General features: G+C 43.5%; 2 protein-coding genes across 4 annotated transcripts in view; one reads left to right on the forward strand and one right to left on the reverse strand.

Annotated features, from left to right (window-relative positions):
• rbfox1 (RNA binding fox-1 homolog 1) overlaps nucleotides 1-22193 on the forward strand; it is a 341491-nt gene that overhangs the window by 10745 nt on the left and 308553 nt on the right. The window lies entirely within an intron of this gene.
• On the reverse strand, nucleotides 1418-3701 carry LOC134877701 (E3 SUMO-protein ligase ZBED1-like). Of its 2 annotated transcripts, none has more exons than XM_063903298.1 (3): nucleotides 3285-3701; nucleotides 2055-2674; nucleotides 1418-1884 (listed from the first exon to the last, which is right to left on the reverse strand). In XM_063903298.1, the coding sequence occupies exons 1-3, from the start codon at nucleotides 3436-3438 to the stop codon at nucleotides 1480-1482; spliced, it is 1179 nt and encodes a 392-aa protein (XP_063759368.1). In that variant the 5' UTR covers nucleotides 3439-3701; the 3' UTR covers nucleotides 1418-1479. The 2 variants fall into 2 exon arrangements, with proteins under 2 accessions (XP_063759368.1, XP_063759366.1); XM_063903296.1 differs by having other exon boundaries at nucleotides 3095-3701.

The following is a 22193-nucleotide window of genomic DNA, read 5'->3' on the forward strand; positions in this document are numbered from 1 at the left end:
GGGTCGGTGCTGGGTCCGCTGCTGGCGGGTCCGGTGCTGGCGCCGCGGGCGCGGATGCGGATCCCGGTGCGGAGGGTGTGGAAGCCGGTGCCACTGGTTCACTTTCTGAGGAGGATCACTTGGATAGGGAGGAACAGAGTCGGCCTGACAAGCAACAGGCTTCTGTGACTGCAGAGAACCTGAGCAGTTCACAGTCTGCAGGCACTGAAGCAGCTTCCACAAGTTTTGTAGGCACAGATCCCACTGTAAACACCAATGAAGAACAGGGTATGTTAAATAGTCAGGCATCCTGTGAAGGAGAGGACATGGAGTATGACTCTGAGTCAGATACAGTATCCATAGGTGAAACTTCGATCAGGAACACAGATCTCTATTCTTTAGAGGAAATAAATCAATTTCTGGATGTAACATTTAAAAAGTCTGTTAGATTAAATGACTACTTCGGTGATACTGAAAAGTTTATCAGATCTGTTGGCGTTCTGCAAAGACTGGTCGGTTTTGACCTCTTGGATGAGAAGAAACGTTTTCGCCTCAAAAAGCATATCACAACTTTGAGGAAAGCAAAAAAAGGCAAAACTGCTAAAAAGATTAAAAAGTAAAATGATCATGTATCACACGGTGGGTTTCTCTTTTCAATTGTTTTCTGTTTTGTTCATCTTATCCGTTTCTTTTTCTCTGACCTCTATGGGGAGCCTCAAGATAGGATCTTTGAACATCAATGGTGGGAGAGACAGACAAAAAAGGGCATTAATTTCTGAAGTCGCTACTCAAAAAAGGGTTGATGTGTTGTTTTTGCAAGAGACACATACTAATCCAGCAGACGAGACAGATTGGGGTTTATGGTGGGATGGTTCGTGCACCTTTAGCCATGGCACCAACCTTAGTGCAGGGGTAGCTGTTCTGCTTAGGAAAAATGTCGATGTAACTGTACTATCATCTACTGAAGTGGTGAAGGGCAGGCTGTTGATTGTAAGGGCAGAAATAGAGGGCTCTGTGGTAGGGCTGAACGATTTTAAGAAAAAATTGAAATTGCGATTTTTCTGGCAGAGATTGCGATTTCGATTTCTCCACGATTTTTTTTATTTAAACAAGTTTCAGTGTAACAACAAAGTGGAGCAAAAAAAGAAGTCTTACCTTAAAAGTAGTGCAAAATGGCTCAAAGGAGCTAGCTTATGAACCTCAACATCAGCAGCAGTTACAGATATTCAACCCGTGTATTCAGAAACCTGTGCTGCTTCAAATAAAGTGGCAAGAGGAAGTGAAATGTAAAGGTAGTAAAACTAAATCATAATAATAATAAAAAAAATACATTTTCCTCATCAACAAAATATGTCCAACTGGTTACATTATTTAACATCTAGCCTGTAAACAAAAGATAAGTAAAAAAGAGTGAACACCTTTTTTAATGGAACAAAGACATGTCAGGGTAAGGTGCAGAAGAACAACAACAAAAATCAATAAATCTTCCCCTTCATCCCTTCAGAGATTTTTGGCCAAGAAAACCAACATGTCAACCTTTGCTGGCTTCAGACTTGCACGCTGACATGTGACAATATTGCCACTGGCACTGAACAGTCTCTCTGATGGTGCACTCATTGCTGGTATGCAAAGGTACTTACGAGCCAACTTGCTAAGCCATGGGAAGTTGACATTGTGCACTCTCCACCAGGCCAGTGGATCTTGCTCTCCATCAATGGTAGGAGTTATGAGGTAGTTGTCCAGTTCTGCTTTAATGGTATCCTCCAACTGCACAGTAGAGGAAGCAGGGACCGCCTTGGTCTTGAAAAAGCTGCCCAGTGACCGCTTTCGCTTTGTAGAGGTGGATGGTGATTCTTCTTCTGCACTCAGGGGCATGGGATGGGTTGTGACACAAGCCCTCTGCTCCTGCAACACACAGTAATAAGAGGCATCAATGTTTTGCTATCAGTTGTGATTAAGACCAACGAGGCATTTTGTCTAAAAGTTTAAAATGTCAGTAGAGTATAGTTCAAAAATAAAAAACACAAATACAACTTTGTTTTATTTTGAAACAACAAAGAAAAAGGAAAGCTTACCTTTTGTGCCACCTGTTCCATTTCCATCTTCACTCTGTCTTTGATGTATGGGACATTCTCTTCACTTATGTAGCTCTTCTTGAATCTTGGATCAAGGAAGGATGTGATGTCCAAGAGCTCCTGTGTCACTGGGTCGCTGTATTTCTCTTCAATGTAGTGGAGAGCTCTTGATTTGATCTCCTTGGTGAGATTCGTGTCCTGGTCAGTTTCAGCAAGCGTTGCTGTTCTGAGGAGATGGAGCACTGGCTTCAGGTATGACACGCTTACGTAGTCCTCACCTGAGAGGGCGTCTGTGAACTCCTGAAGAGGACCGAGGGCATTGTTTACAGATTCAAGGACATCTGTGTCTTGCCAAGTGAGGACCAGGTGCCGCGTCTTCCTGTCTTCAGACAGAACCTGGCACAGTGCCTTGCTCTGCTCCAACACCCTCCCAATCATTTTCTGCCGGGAGCCCCATCGTGTCGGACATTCAGTGACCAGTGACTGTTGAGGTAGGTTCAAGTCTTGCTGTGCCTGTTTTAGTGCCGCCTTCTTCTTCCAGCTGTGAGTGAAGACCGCAACCAGCTGCTTGCAAAGTCCTGTGGCCCGTTTGATTCTTTGCTCATCTTTGACAGCATTTTCTGGGGGAAAACATTACATGTATTACAGTATGAAAAGCCATAAGGATAGCTCATAACACAGTATTCATAACATACCATTGATTACATCTGTTGTCATGTATTTAGTTCAATGACGTTTTTTTTAGCAGCAGACTTCAGGTGGTACTACCACAGTAAGTTATTGCCCATAAATTAATTTGTAATTGGTAATTAATGCACAAGCAATTAATATGCTTCTTAGATATTCCACTAAAAACCAAAAAATCATTTAATCCGTATAGTGGCATCAGCTGATGTTGCACCAGCCTGACATGTGCTACTACTAAAACACGCTAGCTGTTTATTGTACCAAAAACACGTTTCCCCCTCGCACCGAAACACACATTACATGGCCTCACTAATCCCTAATCCTTAAAACGTGCACACACATACAAAGTTTACCGATGAAAGGGTTCATTTTTCTCCCTAGGATAAACAGTATGTTAAAGTAGCATTGCGCTAACAGTTGGTCAGCTAACGACAGCTTGACAACAAACTTCTCGGCGCTTCGTCCCCAGATAATACGAACTCTCACACTTGTAGTAACCTTGTAAACATACACACTCGCACAAACACACATTCTTGTACTTACCAATTGCAAGATGCAGCCTGTGTCCGAAGCACTGCAGTCTGGTCCATTGGTTAAGTCCCATTGCTTTGACCATATTTGAAGCGTTGTCTGTTATTATGCACGTCTGGGCCTCTTCTTTTAGACCCCAGTTGGCCAAGCACTCCTTCAACCCCATGGCAATATTCTCCCCGGTATGGTCAGTGGGGAAGTATGCTTGAAATTGAATGACAAGCTACACACTGACTTGGGTGGCGAACACGTGATCTGGTCACGCGCAGCCTGCAGCTTTCTGATCGGTAGCTGACACAGAGCCTTGGGCATTCATGTGAAATTATTGACGAAATTATTATTATTAATATACACCAAGCAAAAACCGCAGCTTTGACGATCCCAAAATCGTGTTGTCTGAGATCGCGATTTTCGGTCCAAAACGATAGATCGTTCAGCCCTACTCTGTGGTCTGCTTTGTAAACATATATGCTCCAAATCAAGGCACAGATAGAGTGGTTTTTTTCACCCTGCTAAAAAACGAGGTAAGAAAGTACCATCAGGATCAATTTATCATTGGTGGGGATTTCAACTGCACGCTAGACTTCACTGTAGACAGGACAAGTGAAGAACCTCACCCACAGTCATCTCAGAGCCTTCACAGCATCATCACACACCTGGATCTGTTAGACACATGGAGGGTCAAACATCCACTAACCAGACAATACACATGGGTGAGGGTCGGCAATGGCAGGGTGAGTGCAGCTAGACTGGATAGGATTTACATCTCCAAAAGTCTCAGCTCCAGATTAGTCCACAGCAATATAAGTCCAGTTGGTTTCACTGATCACCACTTTGTCAGTATAGATTTGATCCTTTCACCAGGCGAAAGGGTTAAGTCCTACTGGTCTTTTAACAACAGACTTCTGCAGGACCGTACTTTCTGTCAAAGTTTTGAGCGTTTTTGGCAGCAGTGGAAAACCAGGAAAGCGGATTTTGTTTCTTTGAAGCTGTGGTGGGAAGTTGGGAAGGCCCAAATTCGCGTTTTTTGCCAGCAGTATACCTCCCACTCGACTGCTAATATAAAGGCAGCAGTTCAGGAGCTTGAAATAAGTATTAGGAACATTGAAGAGGGGTTACATAGACATTCGGATCCCACCATGGGTCATCTGCTGCAGGAGAAGAGATTGGAGTTGAGCTTATTCCTGCAGGAGAGAGTAAAGGGAGCTCTTGTTAGGTCTCGTTTCCTCCAGCTAAAGGACATGGATGGCCCAAGCTCTTTCTTTTTTAATCTGGAGAGATCGGTGGCACAGAGGAAACAGATGACCTGCCTTAAGCTTCCTGGAGGCAGAGTGACCACCAGTCCGGGGGAGATGAGGACCCATGCAGTGAGTTTCTACGCTGACCTCTTTGGGGCAGAACAGTGCGGCATGGAGTGCCGCGAGGAGCTCCTGGAGGGGCTTCCTCAGCTCATCCCGGGTGAGAAAGCTGCTCTGGACTCTGAGCTGACCCTGGAGGAGTTGACAGTCGCTGTTAATCAGATGGCATCAGGACGGGCACCGGGAATTGATGGTCTCTCCACTGACTTTTACCAGCGGTTCTGGAATACTCTTGGACCTGATTTGCACAGTGTTTTATTGGAGTGTTTTAGAACAGGATCTCTTCCTGTCTCCTGTCAGCGAGCTGTGCTTTCCCTGCTTCCCAAGAAAGGAGACCTGGCCTTACTTAAAAACTGGAGGCCGGTTGCTCTCCTCTGCACGGACTATAAGGTGCTTTCCAGAGCCTTATCGAACAGACTCAAGGACATCCTGGGAATACTTGTACAGACAGACCAAAGCTATTGTGTTCCTGACAGGAAAATTATGGACAACATTTTCCTAATTCGTGATGTTATTGATGTGTGCAGATCCCAGAATGTGAATTTTGGTATTGTTGCTTTGGACCAGGAGAAAGCCTTTGATAGGATGGATCACTGTTATTTATTTTCTGCACTCAGGGCTTTTGGCATTGGTGATGGTTTTCTGGCCTGGATTGGTTTATTGTATAATGGTGCTCAATGTATGGTGAAAATGGGGGCAGGGCTGAGTCGGCCAATCCCTGTGCAGCGAGGGATAAGACAGGGTTGTCCTCTCTCCGGTCAACTATATACCCTAGCTATTGAGCCCTTGCTGTGCATGTTGAGAGGTCGGCTCAGTGGTCTCTCACTGCCTGGGTCCTCTGATCTTGATCGTCCACTTACCGTTTCTGCTTACGCAGATGATGTTAATATTTTTGTCTCCAGCCAGGGGGATATTAAATGTTTGCAGGATACCCTGTCCCTGTACGAAAAGGCCTCATCTGCTCGGGTGAACTGGGCAAAGAGTGAGGCTTTGTTGGTGGGACAGTGGAGAGATCAGACAGTGCCCAGTCTGCCTGGAGGTCTTGAGTGGGGGAAGGAGGGCCTGAAGGTGTTGGGAGTATTTTTGGGCACTGAGGGGTTTCAGAACAAGAACTGGGAGGGAGTTAAGGAGAAAGTGTGCGCTCGGTTGTCTAAATGGAAATGGTTGCTACCCCAGTTGTCATATAGGGGAAGAGTTTTGGTTGCAAATAACTTGGTCGCCTCGACTCTTTGGCATAGACTTATTGCTCTGACACCACCGAGAGGCCTGATGGAGGACATTCAGCGAGTCATCCTGGACTTCTTCTGGTCTGGCCGGCACTGGATCCGAGCAGCAGCCCTCTACCTGCCTGTGGCTGAAGGGGGGCAGGGACTCATCAATATCCAGGCAAAAATAGCCTCTTTTAGACTCCAGACTGCACAAAGACTGCTGTACAATTGTGGCCCAAGCTGGTTTGATACAGCTCGTTTGCTGCTGAAGAGAGCCGGGCGATTGGGCTACGACAAACAGCTTTTCCTTTTAAAATCTGAGGATGTGGACTTAACTGGACTGACACCTTTTTATAGTTCGGTATTACAGGCATGGCAGATTTTAAGGCCACAACGTACCAAAAATGAGACTCCGGGCATGTGGCTGTTTGAGGAACCTTTGTTTTTTAATACTCTTATACAGACTCAAACACTGCAGTCTGCCAGCCTGCGAGCCTATTTTAGAGAGGCTGGCTGCACCAAACTGGGCCATCTGATGAAGATGACGGCAACATCGGTGGATATCTTGAGACAGAGAAGCAACATCACCTCCATCAGGGTCATCAACAGAGTGGTGGAGGAAGTCTGTGCTGCCCTGCCACAACCCCTGAGGGTTTTTGCACAAGACCACAATGTGTGTGACCAGTGGACCGAAGGGGAGGAGTATAGTTTCCCCTCTCTGTCTGTCACCCCAGTTTGTGGGGGAGTGGCAGGAGGGAGGTGGTCAGCTGCTGTCGCTCACAACCCCGCACCTGGAGAAGTTACAGGACGCAGGGAAGAAGGCAATATATCAGATCTGCTGCAAGGTTCTGAGCCTGCGCTCTTTGGCAGGGATGAAGGAGACGAGGTGGACTGGTTTTTTTGGTCCAGATGTTTCCCCGAAGGGCAGCTGGCGGTCTCTGTACAAGCTGCCCGTTGAAAAACGGACAGCAGACCTCCAGTGGAGGATTGTACATGGAGCAATAGCTACGAACAGATACAGAGCGCACCTGGATCCAGAGTTGGGGGGAGGAGTGCCTCTTCTGTTCTCAGAACGAGACCCTTGAACACTTATTTATTCAGTGTCCTCGTTTGTCTGCTCTGTTTGAGCGGTTAGAAAGGTGGTTTCGGGGTCTAGGGAGATTTTTGCTTTTGATTTGTTTATTTTTGGCCCGAAGTACTGTGCAAAAAAGAAGGATGTACACTCATTGGTGAACTTTGTATCTGGCGTTGCTAAGTTGGCCATCTGGCTGACTCGCAGGAACCAGGCCCAGAGTGTTGGCAGTGTGGAGCCAGTGCTGGTCCTGAAGGGTCTGCTGAAGGCCAGACTGAGGGTGGAACATGCGTATTATCGGATGATGGACAATGTGCATGGTTTCGGTCATGTATGGGCTGTTGGGGGGGTTTTGTGCTCTGTGGGGGGGGACGGAGAGCTGAATGTAAGTTTCTGATTGGAGAAACACGTTCTGTGTCTGGTTGACAGGTTTGCTTGTATTTTATTTTTTTGTTTTTGTGTGGTTTTTGTTGCTCTTGAATGAAGATGTGATGGTGAGCTGTTGTCTCTTTTGCTATGGTGCAATAAAGGGACTTTAAAAACCAAACCTCTGTTCTCCTCTCCTTCACTCTCCACTGCTGTCTTCCTCTCTTCTTCTCTCTCCTCCTCTGTTCTCCTCTCCTTCACTCTCCACTGCTGTCGTCCTCTCTTCTTCTCTCAACTCCTCTGTTCTCCTCTCCTTCACTCTCCACTGCTGTCTTCCTCTCTTCTTCTCTCAACTCCTCTGTTCTCCTCTCCTTCACTCTCCACTGCTGTCTTCCTCTCTTCTGCTCTCAACTCCTCTCTCCTCCTCCTCTGGACTCCACTGAAACTGCTGAAACAACCACACAGACAGACACACAGGCTAAATACTACACTTACAGTTGACATAATATGAGGCAAACAATAAGTACCGGTAGCATAATTAAAATCTGTCAAAAAAGAATTGTGTACTCACTGGTCACTCACAACAGAACGATCCGCCTGTTGTTGTGATTGGCTGCAAAGTGGTTAATCACTGCCTCGACATCAAGTGCTTTGGCCCTGCTTGAACTAATTGCCAGGACACCCAGATTGCTGGTACGAGCATCTCCGCTTTTGTTCCTCAGGTAGATTTTCAAACGCCTTAAGCAGGAGAAGCACCAGCACATCATGGGTGGTGCTGACAACGTCCCCCCTTTGGTTTTTCCTCTCAATCAGTCTTTTTAACTGGTGAAGTTCCAGCAAGAGAGGTTTTCAATCAATACGCCATAATGTTCAGCCATGGGCAAAAGAGTGTCTTTGTCCAAGAATGTCTCGTGTTTTGGGTTAAGAGCTGCTGCTCCTTTTAGAACGTGACAGCTGTCAGAGGAAAACCGCCTGTCCAATTCACTGATTAATCGATTGGTTACAGGGAAATAGCTGTGGTTCTGATAGTCTTCTGAGGTTTCCAGTGGCTCTTTTTATCCCGTTTGGCTGTTCACCACAAAGTCCTGCAGGTGGTGGGGCTGTTTTTTTCTCCTTACCTGTGGGCGCTGCATGTCAATGCCAACTGTCTCACACATATCACTGGCACACTCCCAGATTTCAGTCCATGTTTCAGCATTGCGTTTGTCATTGAGGGTATCAACAACTGCAAAGACCAGATCAATAGCAGATGCCAGCTCCAAATCTGTGGCCTGTAGATGATCAGATAAGTTCTTTGTGAGCTTAAATATGCTCTCCGGCATACAGATGTGCACAACAAATTGTGCATCAATCAGTCCAATCAGTGATCTTGCTTCAGTAGCTCTATGAACATTCGTCTGGTTGCTCACATCCACAAGAGTTGCTAAGAGAGCAGGGAGAGTTCTTTTTATTGCCCACAGTGTAGAATATTGGCAGGCCCACCTGGTATCTGATAGTCTTTTCAATTCCCACTGTGCGTTTGGTGGGCTCAAGTTCTTATTGCTTCTCCATGAACACCTTGTGAGTCACTGTCCCAGAAAAGAAGTTGTGCAACATCTTGACCGTTGCAAAGCATTCTGCAACTGCTTTCACATTATGTACACAGTCAACTCAAACCAAGTTTAATCTGTGTGCAGCGCATGTGGCACTTCTTGGCAAAACTTTTCCTGGACACGATTGTTGCACCCGGACATGACAGAGGCCCCATCATAGCACTGTGCAATGCATGCATGTTTGTCTATGCTACACTTAGCCAGTGTTTGTTTAACTGATTTGTGTAAAGACTCTTCATCCAGGCCCTCTGCAGAAATAAAGTCCAGAAACTCTTCATGAATCATATCATTGTTTAGATATCGCAGAACAACAGATATCTGCTCTTTTTTGCTCACATCCTTTGTTTCATCCACCATTAAAGCAAAATGCTCTCCCAGCTTAACCGCGTTGCTCACTTGTTCCCTCACCATGCTGGCCATAACATCAATCAGCTCATCCTGGATATCATGATGCACATATTTGGCATTCCCAGGTCCACTGGACAATTTCTTTGAGACAATGGTGTCAAACTTTCCCAGCAGATTTAACAGTTCAATAAAATGACCTCTGTTTGTGGACTGCTGATCTTCCCTGTGCCCTCTCTGTGCAATTGTTTGACAAGCAGTAAACCGCAGTGATTCTATGACTGCTCTCATGTACTGCCTGTTTTCTTGTACTGTTTTCTCATGTCCAGCATCAAGCTTAGTCATCATCCTTGAACCATTTTTCATCCTTGCCTTAAACTCACACCAGCCTTCCATTGCTAGTTTATGAGAAACACTTGCATGGTGTTGTGTTAGTTTCTCACCTCCTTTCCTCCAGTTTCTGAAGCCAGCGTGGGTGAAGCTCTTTTCTGAGTGACCAGATGTCCGAGCATGGTGGGGAAAATGCCGACAGGCAAAACAGAAAGCAGCATCAACTGACACCGAGTATTCCAGCCACGCGTATTGTTTAAACCAAGACTGGCAAAAACTTCTTAAAGTTAGCTGGGAGCAAAATGCCCGACGCGGGTAGGACTTCAGCTGAGGCTGCCTCGGTCCCTCTGCTGGGTCTTGGCTTAAATCCACCGGGCCAGGTTTCCCGCCACCTAAGATCTGAGCTACGGCTGTCGGTGAAGCTCTCCCTTCACTCCCCGAATCTTGCCCGACATTTTCGGGGATGTTATCGGCCTCGGAGTCTGATGCTGCCGCCTCCTCCGGCGCCTCCGCTGCCCCCCGCCGCCTCCTCCGCCCTCGCCCCCGCCGACTCCATTACCGCCGCTTCTTCATCCTCCTCTTCATCCTCCCCTTCATCCTCACTGTCCATGTCCACTCTGTCCTCCTCCATCGTACTGTGCATCCGCAAATCACCACCATCATCCACTCTCATCCGCTTTCTGAAAATTAACGTTACAAAACGGTCCATTTTGCTCTGTCACTCGCTAATCTGCTCTGTCGTTAACTAGCCGCTATGCGTCAACCGCCGCCAACATGAGCGTCAAACGCACGTCTGCGTGCAAACTGCCAATCAAATCGCACTACACATCCTAACCCTTGTTACCATACTAAAAAGATACAGACGCTTCTGTAATACGGACCACTACAGCAACGTTATAAACAATTGTTGTCGGACGGTTACCTATGATTGTTATGTCTCGGTAGTGTCTTCATTTTTTCTTTATTCGGATTATAGTTTGTAATGCTTATATGTTTCGAGGGCAGGGGGGGCAAATGGGGGGGCAAAGCCTTTGACTGGACGGTCTTAAGACCCTGCTTGCCCCCCCCCCAGCGCCGCCATTGCCCACGCTCTCTCTTAAAGGGATAGGCTGCCTTAGTCTGCATTGTGCTACCATTACAGGTTACATAGTAAAACATCGGCATCGGTATCGGCAACAATGTTATTCTTAACATCGGTATCGGTATTGGCCGATATTTTTGTAAACGGTGCTTCCCTATGAAAAATAGTATTGTCCATTGACATACGTTGTGAACGACTCTGTAAATCAGCAGATATTATTATAAGGTAAACACTGGTAGTCCACTTGAAAGTTAGACGGACTGTGACGAAACAGATTGGAGGCGTGGCTTAAAGAAAACTCAATCAGAACACCTTTATTCATACCAGAGGGGAAATGTATATTGTTACATGTAAAGAGTCAATACTAGCAAAACATGAATTTTTAGGCTTGCATAAAATAAACCCAGGTGGACAACAAAAAGTGTAGCATGTATAAAGTAGTGTGATAGACAGTAATACACATGGAAGTTATACTGCACAGTTATTCACAGATTTATTACAGGAGTTGAATTGTCTAACAAAGTCATTAGAGTCATTATAATACAAATAATTATAAAGCGGTTTACAGTATGAATATATATATTGCACATAAGTGATATTACAGAGGTGTAATAGACATTGTTCTTATACATGCTCTCTGAACACAGATCCCCGAATGATACAGGTATTTTTGTTCTTGAGAGGCATCCCATTTTTTTGTTTCAAGCCCCACTAGCAGTGGCGGCTGGTGAACATTTTTTTTGGGGGGGGCGCAGTTGGGCGGCACGGTTTAAATAGCACTTTTTTAGAGGTTTAGCTTAAGACAGTTGGTTAGGTGGCTGCGGCCACATTCGTGCTTCTTACATTTTTGTGTGAAGTGCTTTAGATCCTTCATCCCGGTTGTAGTCCAAAGTGTTTCAGTCCCAGGACTTTGAAATAACAGACAAGGGAAACAAAAAAAGGCATTGCTCACTGTACAACCAGCTAACCAATTCCGCTTAGCATACAAGTTTGAGGAGAAAGTCCGAGTGTAGGTTCTCCCGCGATCAGTGGTCGTCTGTTGAATGTTTAAATCCGGACGCTCGGGTCCCAAGTCTTTCAATTTCTTCTTTTCGACATCTGATAGTCGATGAAACGGTGTTTTAAGTAGAGCTTGCACGGAGTTCTCAGCCATCGATGTCGCCATATTCACTCAATCTAAGTTTCAGCTAGCTACGGTGCTGCTCTTTACGCTTGTGGTTAGGGAATGATAACGATGCTGATTCGCCGAAATAGTCCAATCGCGTATCTAAGAATGTCACATTGAACTAAGAAACAATGCCATTGGGCGCCCACAGATCTAAGTTTCATCCCCCAATGAAAAGCTATCCTTGCTAAAATGACTGAGAAAAGTATAAGCTCTCCTATAGACTCCCATGTTATCGGCGCCCACGGACGGTAGCCGACCTGCCTGTTCTCAGAAAAGGCGAATGGCAATATATTATGTCCGGACACATTTTAGCGGTTCTTGACAGTGGTCTCCCATACACATTTAACCCATAAACACGGTACATTTCTTATTTCAATTATGTTGTATATATAACGTTTTTTAACTCAAAAAGTCAGGGTGGGCGGCGCCCAAGCGCCCACTATTGACGCACCGCCACTGCCCACTAGCAACTTTCACAACCGCAATGAACGGGGCTCCGCCACCTACACTGTATGCATGTCCACACAGAGAAAAGTAGATGTTGTCTGGAAAAGCCCACTTTCAGTTCCTTTGGCACACTGAAATGCCACTATTCCATACATTATCCTTATTTATTGCATATTTATATTGTAAGGAAGAATTGGCTTCTTGTGCATTTTAACACATTCTGTAAAATAGTGTTGAATTATTTGTTCCTCTTTGTTACAAACAATACAGGAGAACATGTTTTTAATGACACAATAACCAGAAATGTAGACCAGAAATATAATGTACGATGTAGTAAAACATGTAATTTACTATAAAGCATATATATTTATCTCTGTTTCATTATTATATAAAAACATTTCAGTCAGCAGATATTGGATGGCAAATGAATACACACAAATAGAAAAGAGTCTAGTCTAAGTGTGTTGCTGAATCAAGGTGTACATTTCCCTCACATTACAGGACTGTTTCTCTGACAACATTACCTCTTTGTGTTCTAGTAGCATTCCCATTCAGTACTGTAATCTCCACAAGCTTTTACAATGTTGAGTCAAAGGTGTTAGCTCTACGGGAAGCCGTTCACACATGCCATTATGTGCCCTACGTTCCCCTCTCCTGGCCCTACAAGGTGAATGATATCTTTCATCTCTCATTAATATTTGTTGCAGCAGCGTCAACACCAACACACACTCTCTGCTCTCCATCCATTCAGCCCAAAGGGGCTTCTCCCCCTTCCTCCGTTTCCCAGGAAGCAGCAGATATTTCTCATATTTATTCCCACTCCCCTTTCTGCCAGCTAGTGATTAAATGTGCCTGCTGCTGCCACTGAGGACTGCCCTGGCAGAGACAGCAGCTCAGAAGAGGAAGCCCTTTGTTACATGCTGATGAGCAGAATAATGACAAAAACATGATAACTCTTGTGCTTGTCCTCAATTTGTGTACTTCGGTACTTACCTACACTATTTTTATTGAATAATTGTGTCCCAAGTATGGCAAAATGCGCAATCAATTCTCGGATGGTTCACTTTTAACGGTCAGAAAGTTGAGAAGCGCTGGACATTTCTCCCTCACAATGATCTCCATCTTGGCTACATAAGATAATTGCTACAGGTGAACACAGCACTATACCTACACATGTTATACACGCATTTTGTCATTAATTAATTACTGTACCACTAAACTATTGTCAAAAATAAGCTTTTGTTAATTGTCGATTGAGCAGTCAGCAATGATTCTGTCTATGGTAGCTAGAAGGCTAGCTAGCCAACAACGGCGATTGTCAACTCCTGTGAGGGCACAGCTGCGGTGTGCGATTTAGCATCAGTATACCAAAGTCAAAAATATAAATGACGGCCTCCCAAGAAGGCCCCCCCCCCCCCCCCCTTGAATGATTTAAAGTTATGGCAGACCCACAGTCACGGTTTCTTCAAAATTATGCTCAGACTTCAGATTTTGAAACAACAACGCTAACGCGACTTCTCCCAGTCACCGGTACCGATGTGCCGATGGTGGTAAATAGGGCTAACATCAGCCGATGTCTCACCGTTGTGTATCGTGCATCCCTACTTAAAAGTATTCATGGTTTATTATTTGGTTGTAGAATTATTATTATTATTGTAAGAAAGGGGGTTGGTTTAACCCTTGTGTGGTGTTCATATTTTTTGTTACTCAGCCAGTGTTTGTGGGTTTGGTGGACCCGCTGCATTTTTGGGTTTTTTATTCAAAACAATTAAACCATTTTATGTTAAAATACTCAACAGATGTTTACTTCATCCCAATTACAAGCAATATAAACAGCATATATGGTTAATATTTGCCGATTGCCTTTGTTAGAACACATTAATGAATTAAAGTGCAACTCGTTTTCTGTTGTTTTTTCGTAAAGTATAATAAAACTGAAAAAATATATCAATCAAGATATAAGTGGAATGATGCAGCCCATTTACAATTGAAGCAAGGTTTTACATAACTATTGATTTATTTGAATTTCATCTGAAATTCAACCCATTCACATCAGTTTACACAGCACAAGCTGACCACATGCAGCAACCAGTCAGTCCAGACAACACATCAGTCCCATTGAACACATTGCCTTTCATACCACGCTATACAACACATGAGCGGCAGAATTTTTACTGTGTATGGGTTGCATTATGTACATTGCATTTGATGCATGTATTTGTGTTTTTCTTTCCATCTTGGGTCCACACACTTTGCGTGTCAGACATGTGCTGCAACAACATTACACACTACTTCAGGTTCTGCAGATGGTGGTTCTGTATGTTGGGTGTAAGTCGCTTTGGAACTAGCTGATGCTAAATCTCATCCTCTTCTTCAAAGTCGGACTCAACCTTTTCAGTACTATGATCCTCATCAAAATCTTCTATTTCTTCCAAAATCAATTGCAAGACCCTCTAAGCATTGAATCTTTTGCCCATCTTGATCAGTTGTGAGAAGGAACCACAATGGCAAAGCTATATTTATTGTGTCCTGTCCTCCACTTTTAGACTGGGATAGAACATGAAACAATAAACATTGGTTCCCGCAAGAGAGAGGGTAACATTTGCGGGAATGACAACAGACAGGTGTCAGTGCTTGAATTTTGCAACAATGCTACAACCTTGTGTGGGAACAGCAGGGGCACACACACACACACACACACACACACACACACACACACACACACACACACACACACACACACACACACACACACACACACACACACACACACACACACGCCGAGTGGACCCGGACATCCTGTATGTAATGTAAATGTGTAGGGGGGGTGTACAATGTGTGGTCATTGAAAATGTGTTCTGATGTATGTTCTTCATAGTAAATGAGCCAAGGCCATTGAGTCTGAGTTTATACCATAATACTTCCAGAACATGTGGCGCATTGTTTCTGATACAGCATAGCTTGTTCTTTCTCCAGTGTTTACCACTACAACAGAGACATTACCATCCATCCATCCATCCATCCATCCATCTTCTCCCGCTTTTCCGTCAGGGTCGCGGAGGTAACAGCTCCAGCAGAGAGCCCCAAACTTTCCTTTCCCTGGCCACATCAACCAGCTCTGACTGGGGGATTCCAAGGCGCTCCCAGGCCAGAGAAGAGATATAATCCCCCCACCTGGTCCTAGGTCTACCCCTCGGTCTCTTCCCAGCTGGACGTACCTGGAACACCTCCTGCAGACATCCTGCTGAATACACAGCTGGAGATAGGTAGTGAGACAGGGGGAGGGGATTCAGCTCACCGACTGTATATGGGGGACGATAGGTTGAGACATGGGCGGGAGTTCAATGTAAAACCAGCCCACATTTACGATATGATATGAAGTCAGCAGCAAATCTGGATCAGCTCGTTTGTACCCCTGTTTTTAGAAATGATGGTAAGGAGGAAAAGAGAGACGGTTGTATTTTCTGACTATGTGAGTCTCCTTACACACCGGAAACCTCGACCCTTATGTGTTTTTTTGAGGATTCTGACAGCCCTAATGTTAGATTCAGATCATTTGAAACATCCAAAAAGCCCTCCCCTTTTTTATAACTACATGGTGTTTGTCATCATTGTGTACATGCTTTATGGTCTTGCATTGTTCACATGTTGGCAGACTTATTTTGTATGTGCCTAACCTTGAAAAATGGCATTTTCCAGCCTAATAAGCCCCTGCCACTCTCCCACAGGGCCAGCTCTTTACCCCAGAGATGGGGAAGAAGAAATTGTGAATTTATGGTGGTGGCTCATTGCAAAGGGTCATTAAGGTCCCCGACTGTAATCAATAGCAATGTCAGCGGGTGGGATACAGAAGACAATGCTAACAAGAATGTGTGTGTGTGTGTGTGTGTGTGTGTGTGTGTGTGTGTGTGTGTGTGTGTGTGTGTGTGTGTGTGTGTGTGTGTGTGTGTGTGTGTGTGTGTGTGTGTGTGTGTGTGTGTGTGTGTGTGTGTGTGTGTGTGTGTGTGTAAGGGAGCTGTTTGTGGGTTTCTCCAGCAGAGGTGGAGCAGCTTTCATGGGATGATGGATCTGCTCTCAGATAGGAGCTTTTGAGTCCAGACACGGTTCTCCATGATAAATGCAGCATCTAACGCAGCTGTCATCAGAGTCCATCTCCACATCTGACAAGAAGTTGTGTCACTTTGGGTTGCTTTTTCTTAGTACTTGTTAATATTCATGAGTGGCTATTTTAGTTTTGTTCTCGCTGAGGCAGGTGGTTGGAACACTTGATTAGAAGCTTTAAATGCAGGAATGCTCAATAAATCTTTTCAAGCGACATCAAGATGCTACATTATTGTGTAATGCAAACTGAATGATGGAAAAAATCCGACCAGCTGCTCAAAACCCAAACAGTTTAGTCACATTAAAGTCGGGATAAGAAAATAAATTGAAAGAAAAATAAGTCAAGCGTGTGGTTGTAAATCCATTGTTTCATCATAATGTCCTATTAAATCATTTTAAGGCAAAAATACCATGATACATTCTTTCAACTATTTCCATGTAGGGCTGGGTGATATGAGAGACATCAAATATGACAAATGACCAATTTTGTCATGTCTATTTATTGACTATATGGTTAAAGCAAATATTAAATACAGTAAGCTACAGTTCTTGTGAATTTGGAAAAATACATCGATTTACTGTAATGAAGCCTTTAAAACCGGGAAAAGACAACATTTACGATATTATGAAATTTTCTAAATCCAGGCGATATCTAGTCTTATATCACAAAATTAATATAATAATGATATACTGCCGTCTTCCGTCTTCCGTCTTAACTGCTGTTTTAGCTTATGTCTTTGTAAACTCCATAACTCATTCATGTATTCATGCCACGATATACTATGTTCACAATTAACTAAACACATCATACAGCTGCAGCTTCTTAAAAGACACAGGTCAAAGGATCACTTCATTTCCCCACTGACCTACGATGCCATCCCCTACACGAACACCTCCAGCACGACTCCCTGCAAATATGAGTAAAACAATTGATCATGTATCAAAGTTGGTACGGATTAGTTTCCTGTTTATTGTTTGCTTCAGCTGTAGTCTGCTGTCATGTTAAGAATGAACGATCTTACAACAAAAGTTGGCAGTAAACCGAAAGATGTTTTTAGGATCTTGATGAAAAAATATGTAGGTTGTATCTCCTCCAAAACATTTTCGATTTAGAACATATTAACAAAATACAATACATGATAGGCTATCTTCAAAAATAATAATAGACATTACTTTTTAGCACATTTTAAATACATAACTGCCAATAATACATTATTTTTGATGTGTTGATTCATATTTTGTATTAACAATCAGAACATACATAGGCTACAGTATATGTCATTATTAAACCTTGAATCTGAAGGTAGGAAAGTAACAATAAAATACTGCCTCTTAGACATATTGCAGTAAAAGTATAAAGTAGTATAACATACAAGTACTCAAGTACCTTCATATTTTACATATACTGCAGTGCTACCAGAGTTATACGATATGTCCGACCATTTCTCTGATTTCGCCCCATTTTTGACGAAAGAGCCAGATGTGAATGTTTGTTTTCTATTCTATTCCGGCGAATTTAATGCCACAGTGTATCACCTCACTTTAGAAATCTACCTGAGAGGTTTTATCGGAGCACTTCAGCATATAATAATATTTTTTTATGAGTCCAGGTGCTGCTAGTAGCCAGCGACTCCGTCATGTGCAATAACATGAAGCATTCACACGGAGCCCTGAGAGCAGCCGTCGCTCCCTCTGAAAGCTCCGCAGTGAGCCGATGCTGCTGTCGCATGACACAGCTAAATGCTCCGCTCAGGGAGCTGCTGTCAGGAGCACAGCCATGTCCTCGTGGCAATAATACAGTTTCAGGGATCCACCACTGTATCTGGGTATGTTGGGAAGTTTTGAGGTCACATCCAGGCCTCAGTCAGCCTCTGTATGAATTTGATATTGGAAAAACATTTTTCAAATGTTTTGGGATATATAAATAATAACTGGACATCATTTATATGGTTAGGTTTCATTTGGATTTTCACAATTCTGGTTCTGCTTATCGATTCCTTTTGCTTTCGGTCAAAAATGTTTGTTTATTCTTACTTCCCAACCCTTGTACGGTTCTCGATACATATCCCGCCCCACCCCTGTCCAACAGTACAGGAAGCGATAAGATACACAAGTATAATCGATAATAAGAACCGAAATTAACATCTCTAAACAATATTGTTAGATTGTTAGAATGTCAGAATTTTCACAATCGGAACCGGTTTTGGTACCCAACCCTATTTATAGAGCACTTTTTATGTTTTTTAATCTATTTATTGGAGATAAAGTGTTGAAAGGGGGGAGATAGAGGGAATGAAATTGTCCGAACCCACGTACTTGGCAGTGGACATCATATATGGGCCGCCAGCTCTAAACACAGAACTATCCGTCAGCTTTCTAGTCTTCTCGACGCCTCAAAGCTCGGGCTGCAGGGGCTGAGGATTATACTGCCGACCTGATTGTTGGAAAATCATCTATCACCTGAGTCCCAGCCACCCCACTGTGAGATAATTTGAAATGAATTACAGAAAAGTCACATCCACTAAATATGATTAACGGGATGAGGTCCGTGTTTCATAACGGTTCAGGTGGATATCTGACACTGCCCCGACCCCAATAACTGAGGATAGTCCAGCCAGTTGACCATTGTGCCAGGAGCTCTGTCTCAGGGAGAAAGGGCATAGCGAGGGGTTAGGTCCTCGGTCCCTGAGAAACAGAAATGTCCAGGTGAGGGGTCCTGTAATTATGTTTTCAAACCCTTGTGTCCAAAAAAAAAAGATGCATCATTCATTATGAAACTGTGGCACACTAAACTGCAGGTAATTGATGGGAAACACTGGATGAGTCATGGAAACTGAAACCTTGCAAGTTTCCCTTTTGTATCAAGGAGCAAAGAAGTCGTTGCATGACATTTTTGAGCTAGTTTGCCAAAATGTCCATGCTGAAACAACATGTTGTGCAGCCCTAGTCTTGTGCACCTTTCAATCTGCACATTGCATTCAATTAGAAAGTCCCACATTTTCACTTTGCGAGGCTATAGTGAAGTTGGCCCAATTCCAAACAGCTGAGCTGAGAATATCCGCTCGACAGAAGCAGTGGACACAGGTATGGTCACTGGCAAACACGCCAATGTGTACAGCTGCCCCCTGCTCCCACCCAGCTGCATGATATCAGTGGGACTTTTTCCTTCAAAATCAGTCATGGCATACATTACAGTCAGTTCTGTTTTCAGCCGGGACATATGAATAGTGTTCCATGACTCTGCATTAAGCTGGAGAAGGATGTATGCAGGATTTTTTTTCTGTTTGCTTGAAACTGCTGGGAGTCGAGGAGCGAAAGAAACATTACTTTTTCGTTGTCTTCAAAAAAAAAAGCAAATGTCAAATCATCCAGTATGTGGTGAAATAGTTCCTGTCACCGCGTTGGTGCCACATAAGGAAGACGCCGCTGGCAAATATCGTCCAGTAGTTGCGGGCGCATTGGGGATCTGGAGAAAAAGGCAGCTAGGCCATTGAGGTGTGCAAAAAATTATTTCAGCTTTGAGGCTCCCTGAGTCAGTACTTGATTTAGTCGATGTGCATAGCAGGGTATGAATAAGGTCATAAGTGCTCTCTCTTTAACTTCAGCCTGCACTCCATTCAGTCCAGATGACATGACTGCTGTGCCATCCTAACACTGTGCCACAACTTTATCCAGACATTTATAGTCCTCCAAGAAGCCAACAATAATTGCAGCAATGTCATTTGTTCGCTTTCCCCCAGTAACATCTTCAAAACTGACTGCTCCCTGACACCTGTGTCCTTTAAATAACAGCGTCTTTGGTCTCGTCAAACGTAAAAGTGACAAAGGGTGCTTTATTAACCCCTTTTTATCTCTTCTCCCATCACTTCAGCAAAAGCATTAATCAGGTCGTTTTGTATTTTGCCTGACATCAACAAAACACTTTGTTAGTGGGCAGGTGGTAATGTAAGTCTGTGTGGTGTTCAGCAAGAAAAGAAAGAAGCTCCAAATAGTTTCTCTATTGTTGGATCCTGTGCTTTCATCATGTCCCCTAAAAAAAAAAAAAAAGCTCCCCAAAATATGACACAATCCATCAGTCTTTTCAACATCTCCCTATTTTTCTTCACCACCGCCACCAAATAAATGTCTCCTCCTCCGTCAGCCATTGTAGGCGGAAATAACTGCTTTTGAATCCTCATAAAAATAGTTTAGCTTGTGCTAAACATATGTAGTTTGCTAGCAGGACGCTACAGACACTGTTTGCTAGCTCTGACAATCCAATCAGAGGAACTGAAAAAGCCGACTCGCATTCTGATTGGCCAATGCAACAGTTTCATTGCCATTTATATTAAGCTACAAGCAGCTGCAATGTTCATTCTGAAGGCCTCAGGGCAGATTTCTTTGACCCAGCAACACATTCTGAGTAGATATGATTGGATAAAAGCTCCAACATTAACAACCATTACTGGATGCAGAGCAACCGAGCGCTACACAGAGAAAAGCTATGAAATAAAGAGATTAGACTATTGGAAATAATTGAATACATGTTATAATATATAATAATCTTAATCATATATATTCAAGATGGATTCATTCATTTCAACGTCAGTCAGTGATTCTGATAGTGTTTAGGCCAGCAGAGAAGGCCTTGCTAACCAGGTGTTACAACAAAAACAATTGATCTGGTGATAAAATTTACAGAGTCTGTAGCAACTTCAAGTAGCAGGCAGCCTGTCAGCACATCTAAGCTGACCTTTATCCACTCAGTGATGAACCCTGAGCTGGGGAGGTGACGCATCACAGCCCCGGACCAAAGTTCACCTCGGTCATGTTGTGTCATCTTCAGAAGGAAACAGGAAATATACAATCACTGAATGCAAATGATCAAAGAAAGCTGGGCAAAAGTGGCAAAACGTCTTGTTTTATAAGATCTTTTTATTTTGTTTAGCTTCCCTACACGGAGGTATACAGGGTGCCACACTCAAAAAGATATGTCACTATTTTTTGTGAGATGTGTTTTGGCTTCAGGTTTAGCATGCTTCAAAGGAGATATGACTTGTGTCCTTGCTGGAAAAACAATGTATATTTGTTAGTTTTTTAATGGGAACTAAAACAACCTCCTGAGTACAAGTTCACACACGTTTGCATGTTTATGAATTGACTCTGGTCCCCACTGCAGGACATATAAAAAGAGAAAAGTATAATGTTGTAGTTTGCAAAGACATGTAGAGATTTGTCCCCCCCCCCCCCTACTATTTTTGATTAAGATCATTAATAGTGGGGAAAGGATGTGACACAGCCGTGAGGGAGTGGGACTTTCTGTAGTTGTTTTGTGAGATAAGGGGTAGGGAGATAATGAAAATGATCCAATAGCTGTTGGGGTTAGGGGCCTGTTCTACACTACAATTCCAAATCCATGCACACTGCAGAAAATAAACATGCTTATCAGATCGGCTGTTACAGAAAGATACAATGTGGCTAATTACATTTGATGATTGTGTGACGGTGCAAACTAAAGGCCTAAGTTTGTGCTAAGTTATCCCTGAGAGAGCCAATGCGCTAATAAAACCATAGTTTGGAAAGTTGCTTTGTAATTGGAACCATAAAGCAGGTGATACCAGAATGAATATCTGTTAGAGAGTCAATCTGATGTCAAATTTATATCAAGGTATTATTTTAGTTTATTGGGGTTAACAGAACTGTATTACAGTATTACACAAATTGATGGGATGTTTATTTCCTAACATGAGTGCATTCGTGTCTCTGTAAAATATCAGCTACTAAACAGTTTGTGTTTCAAACTTTCTTCACACAATCACATTTTAAGCAAACACAGTTTCAATAAAGTTGGTTAAAACTCACCAAAACCGCTGT

This window comes from Eleginops maclovinus, chromosome 16 (genome assembly GCF_036324505.1).
Source record: "Eleginops maclovinus isolate JMC-PN-2008 ecotype Puerto Natales chromosome 16, JC_Emac_rtc_rv5, whole genome shotgun sequence".
Lineage (NCBI taxonomy): Eukaryota > Metazoa > Chordata > Actinopteri > Perciformes > Eleginopidae > Eleginops > Eleginops maclovinus.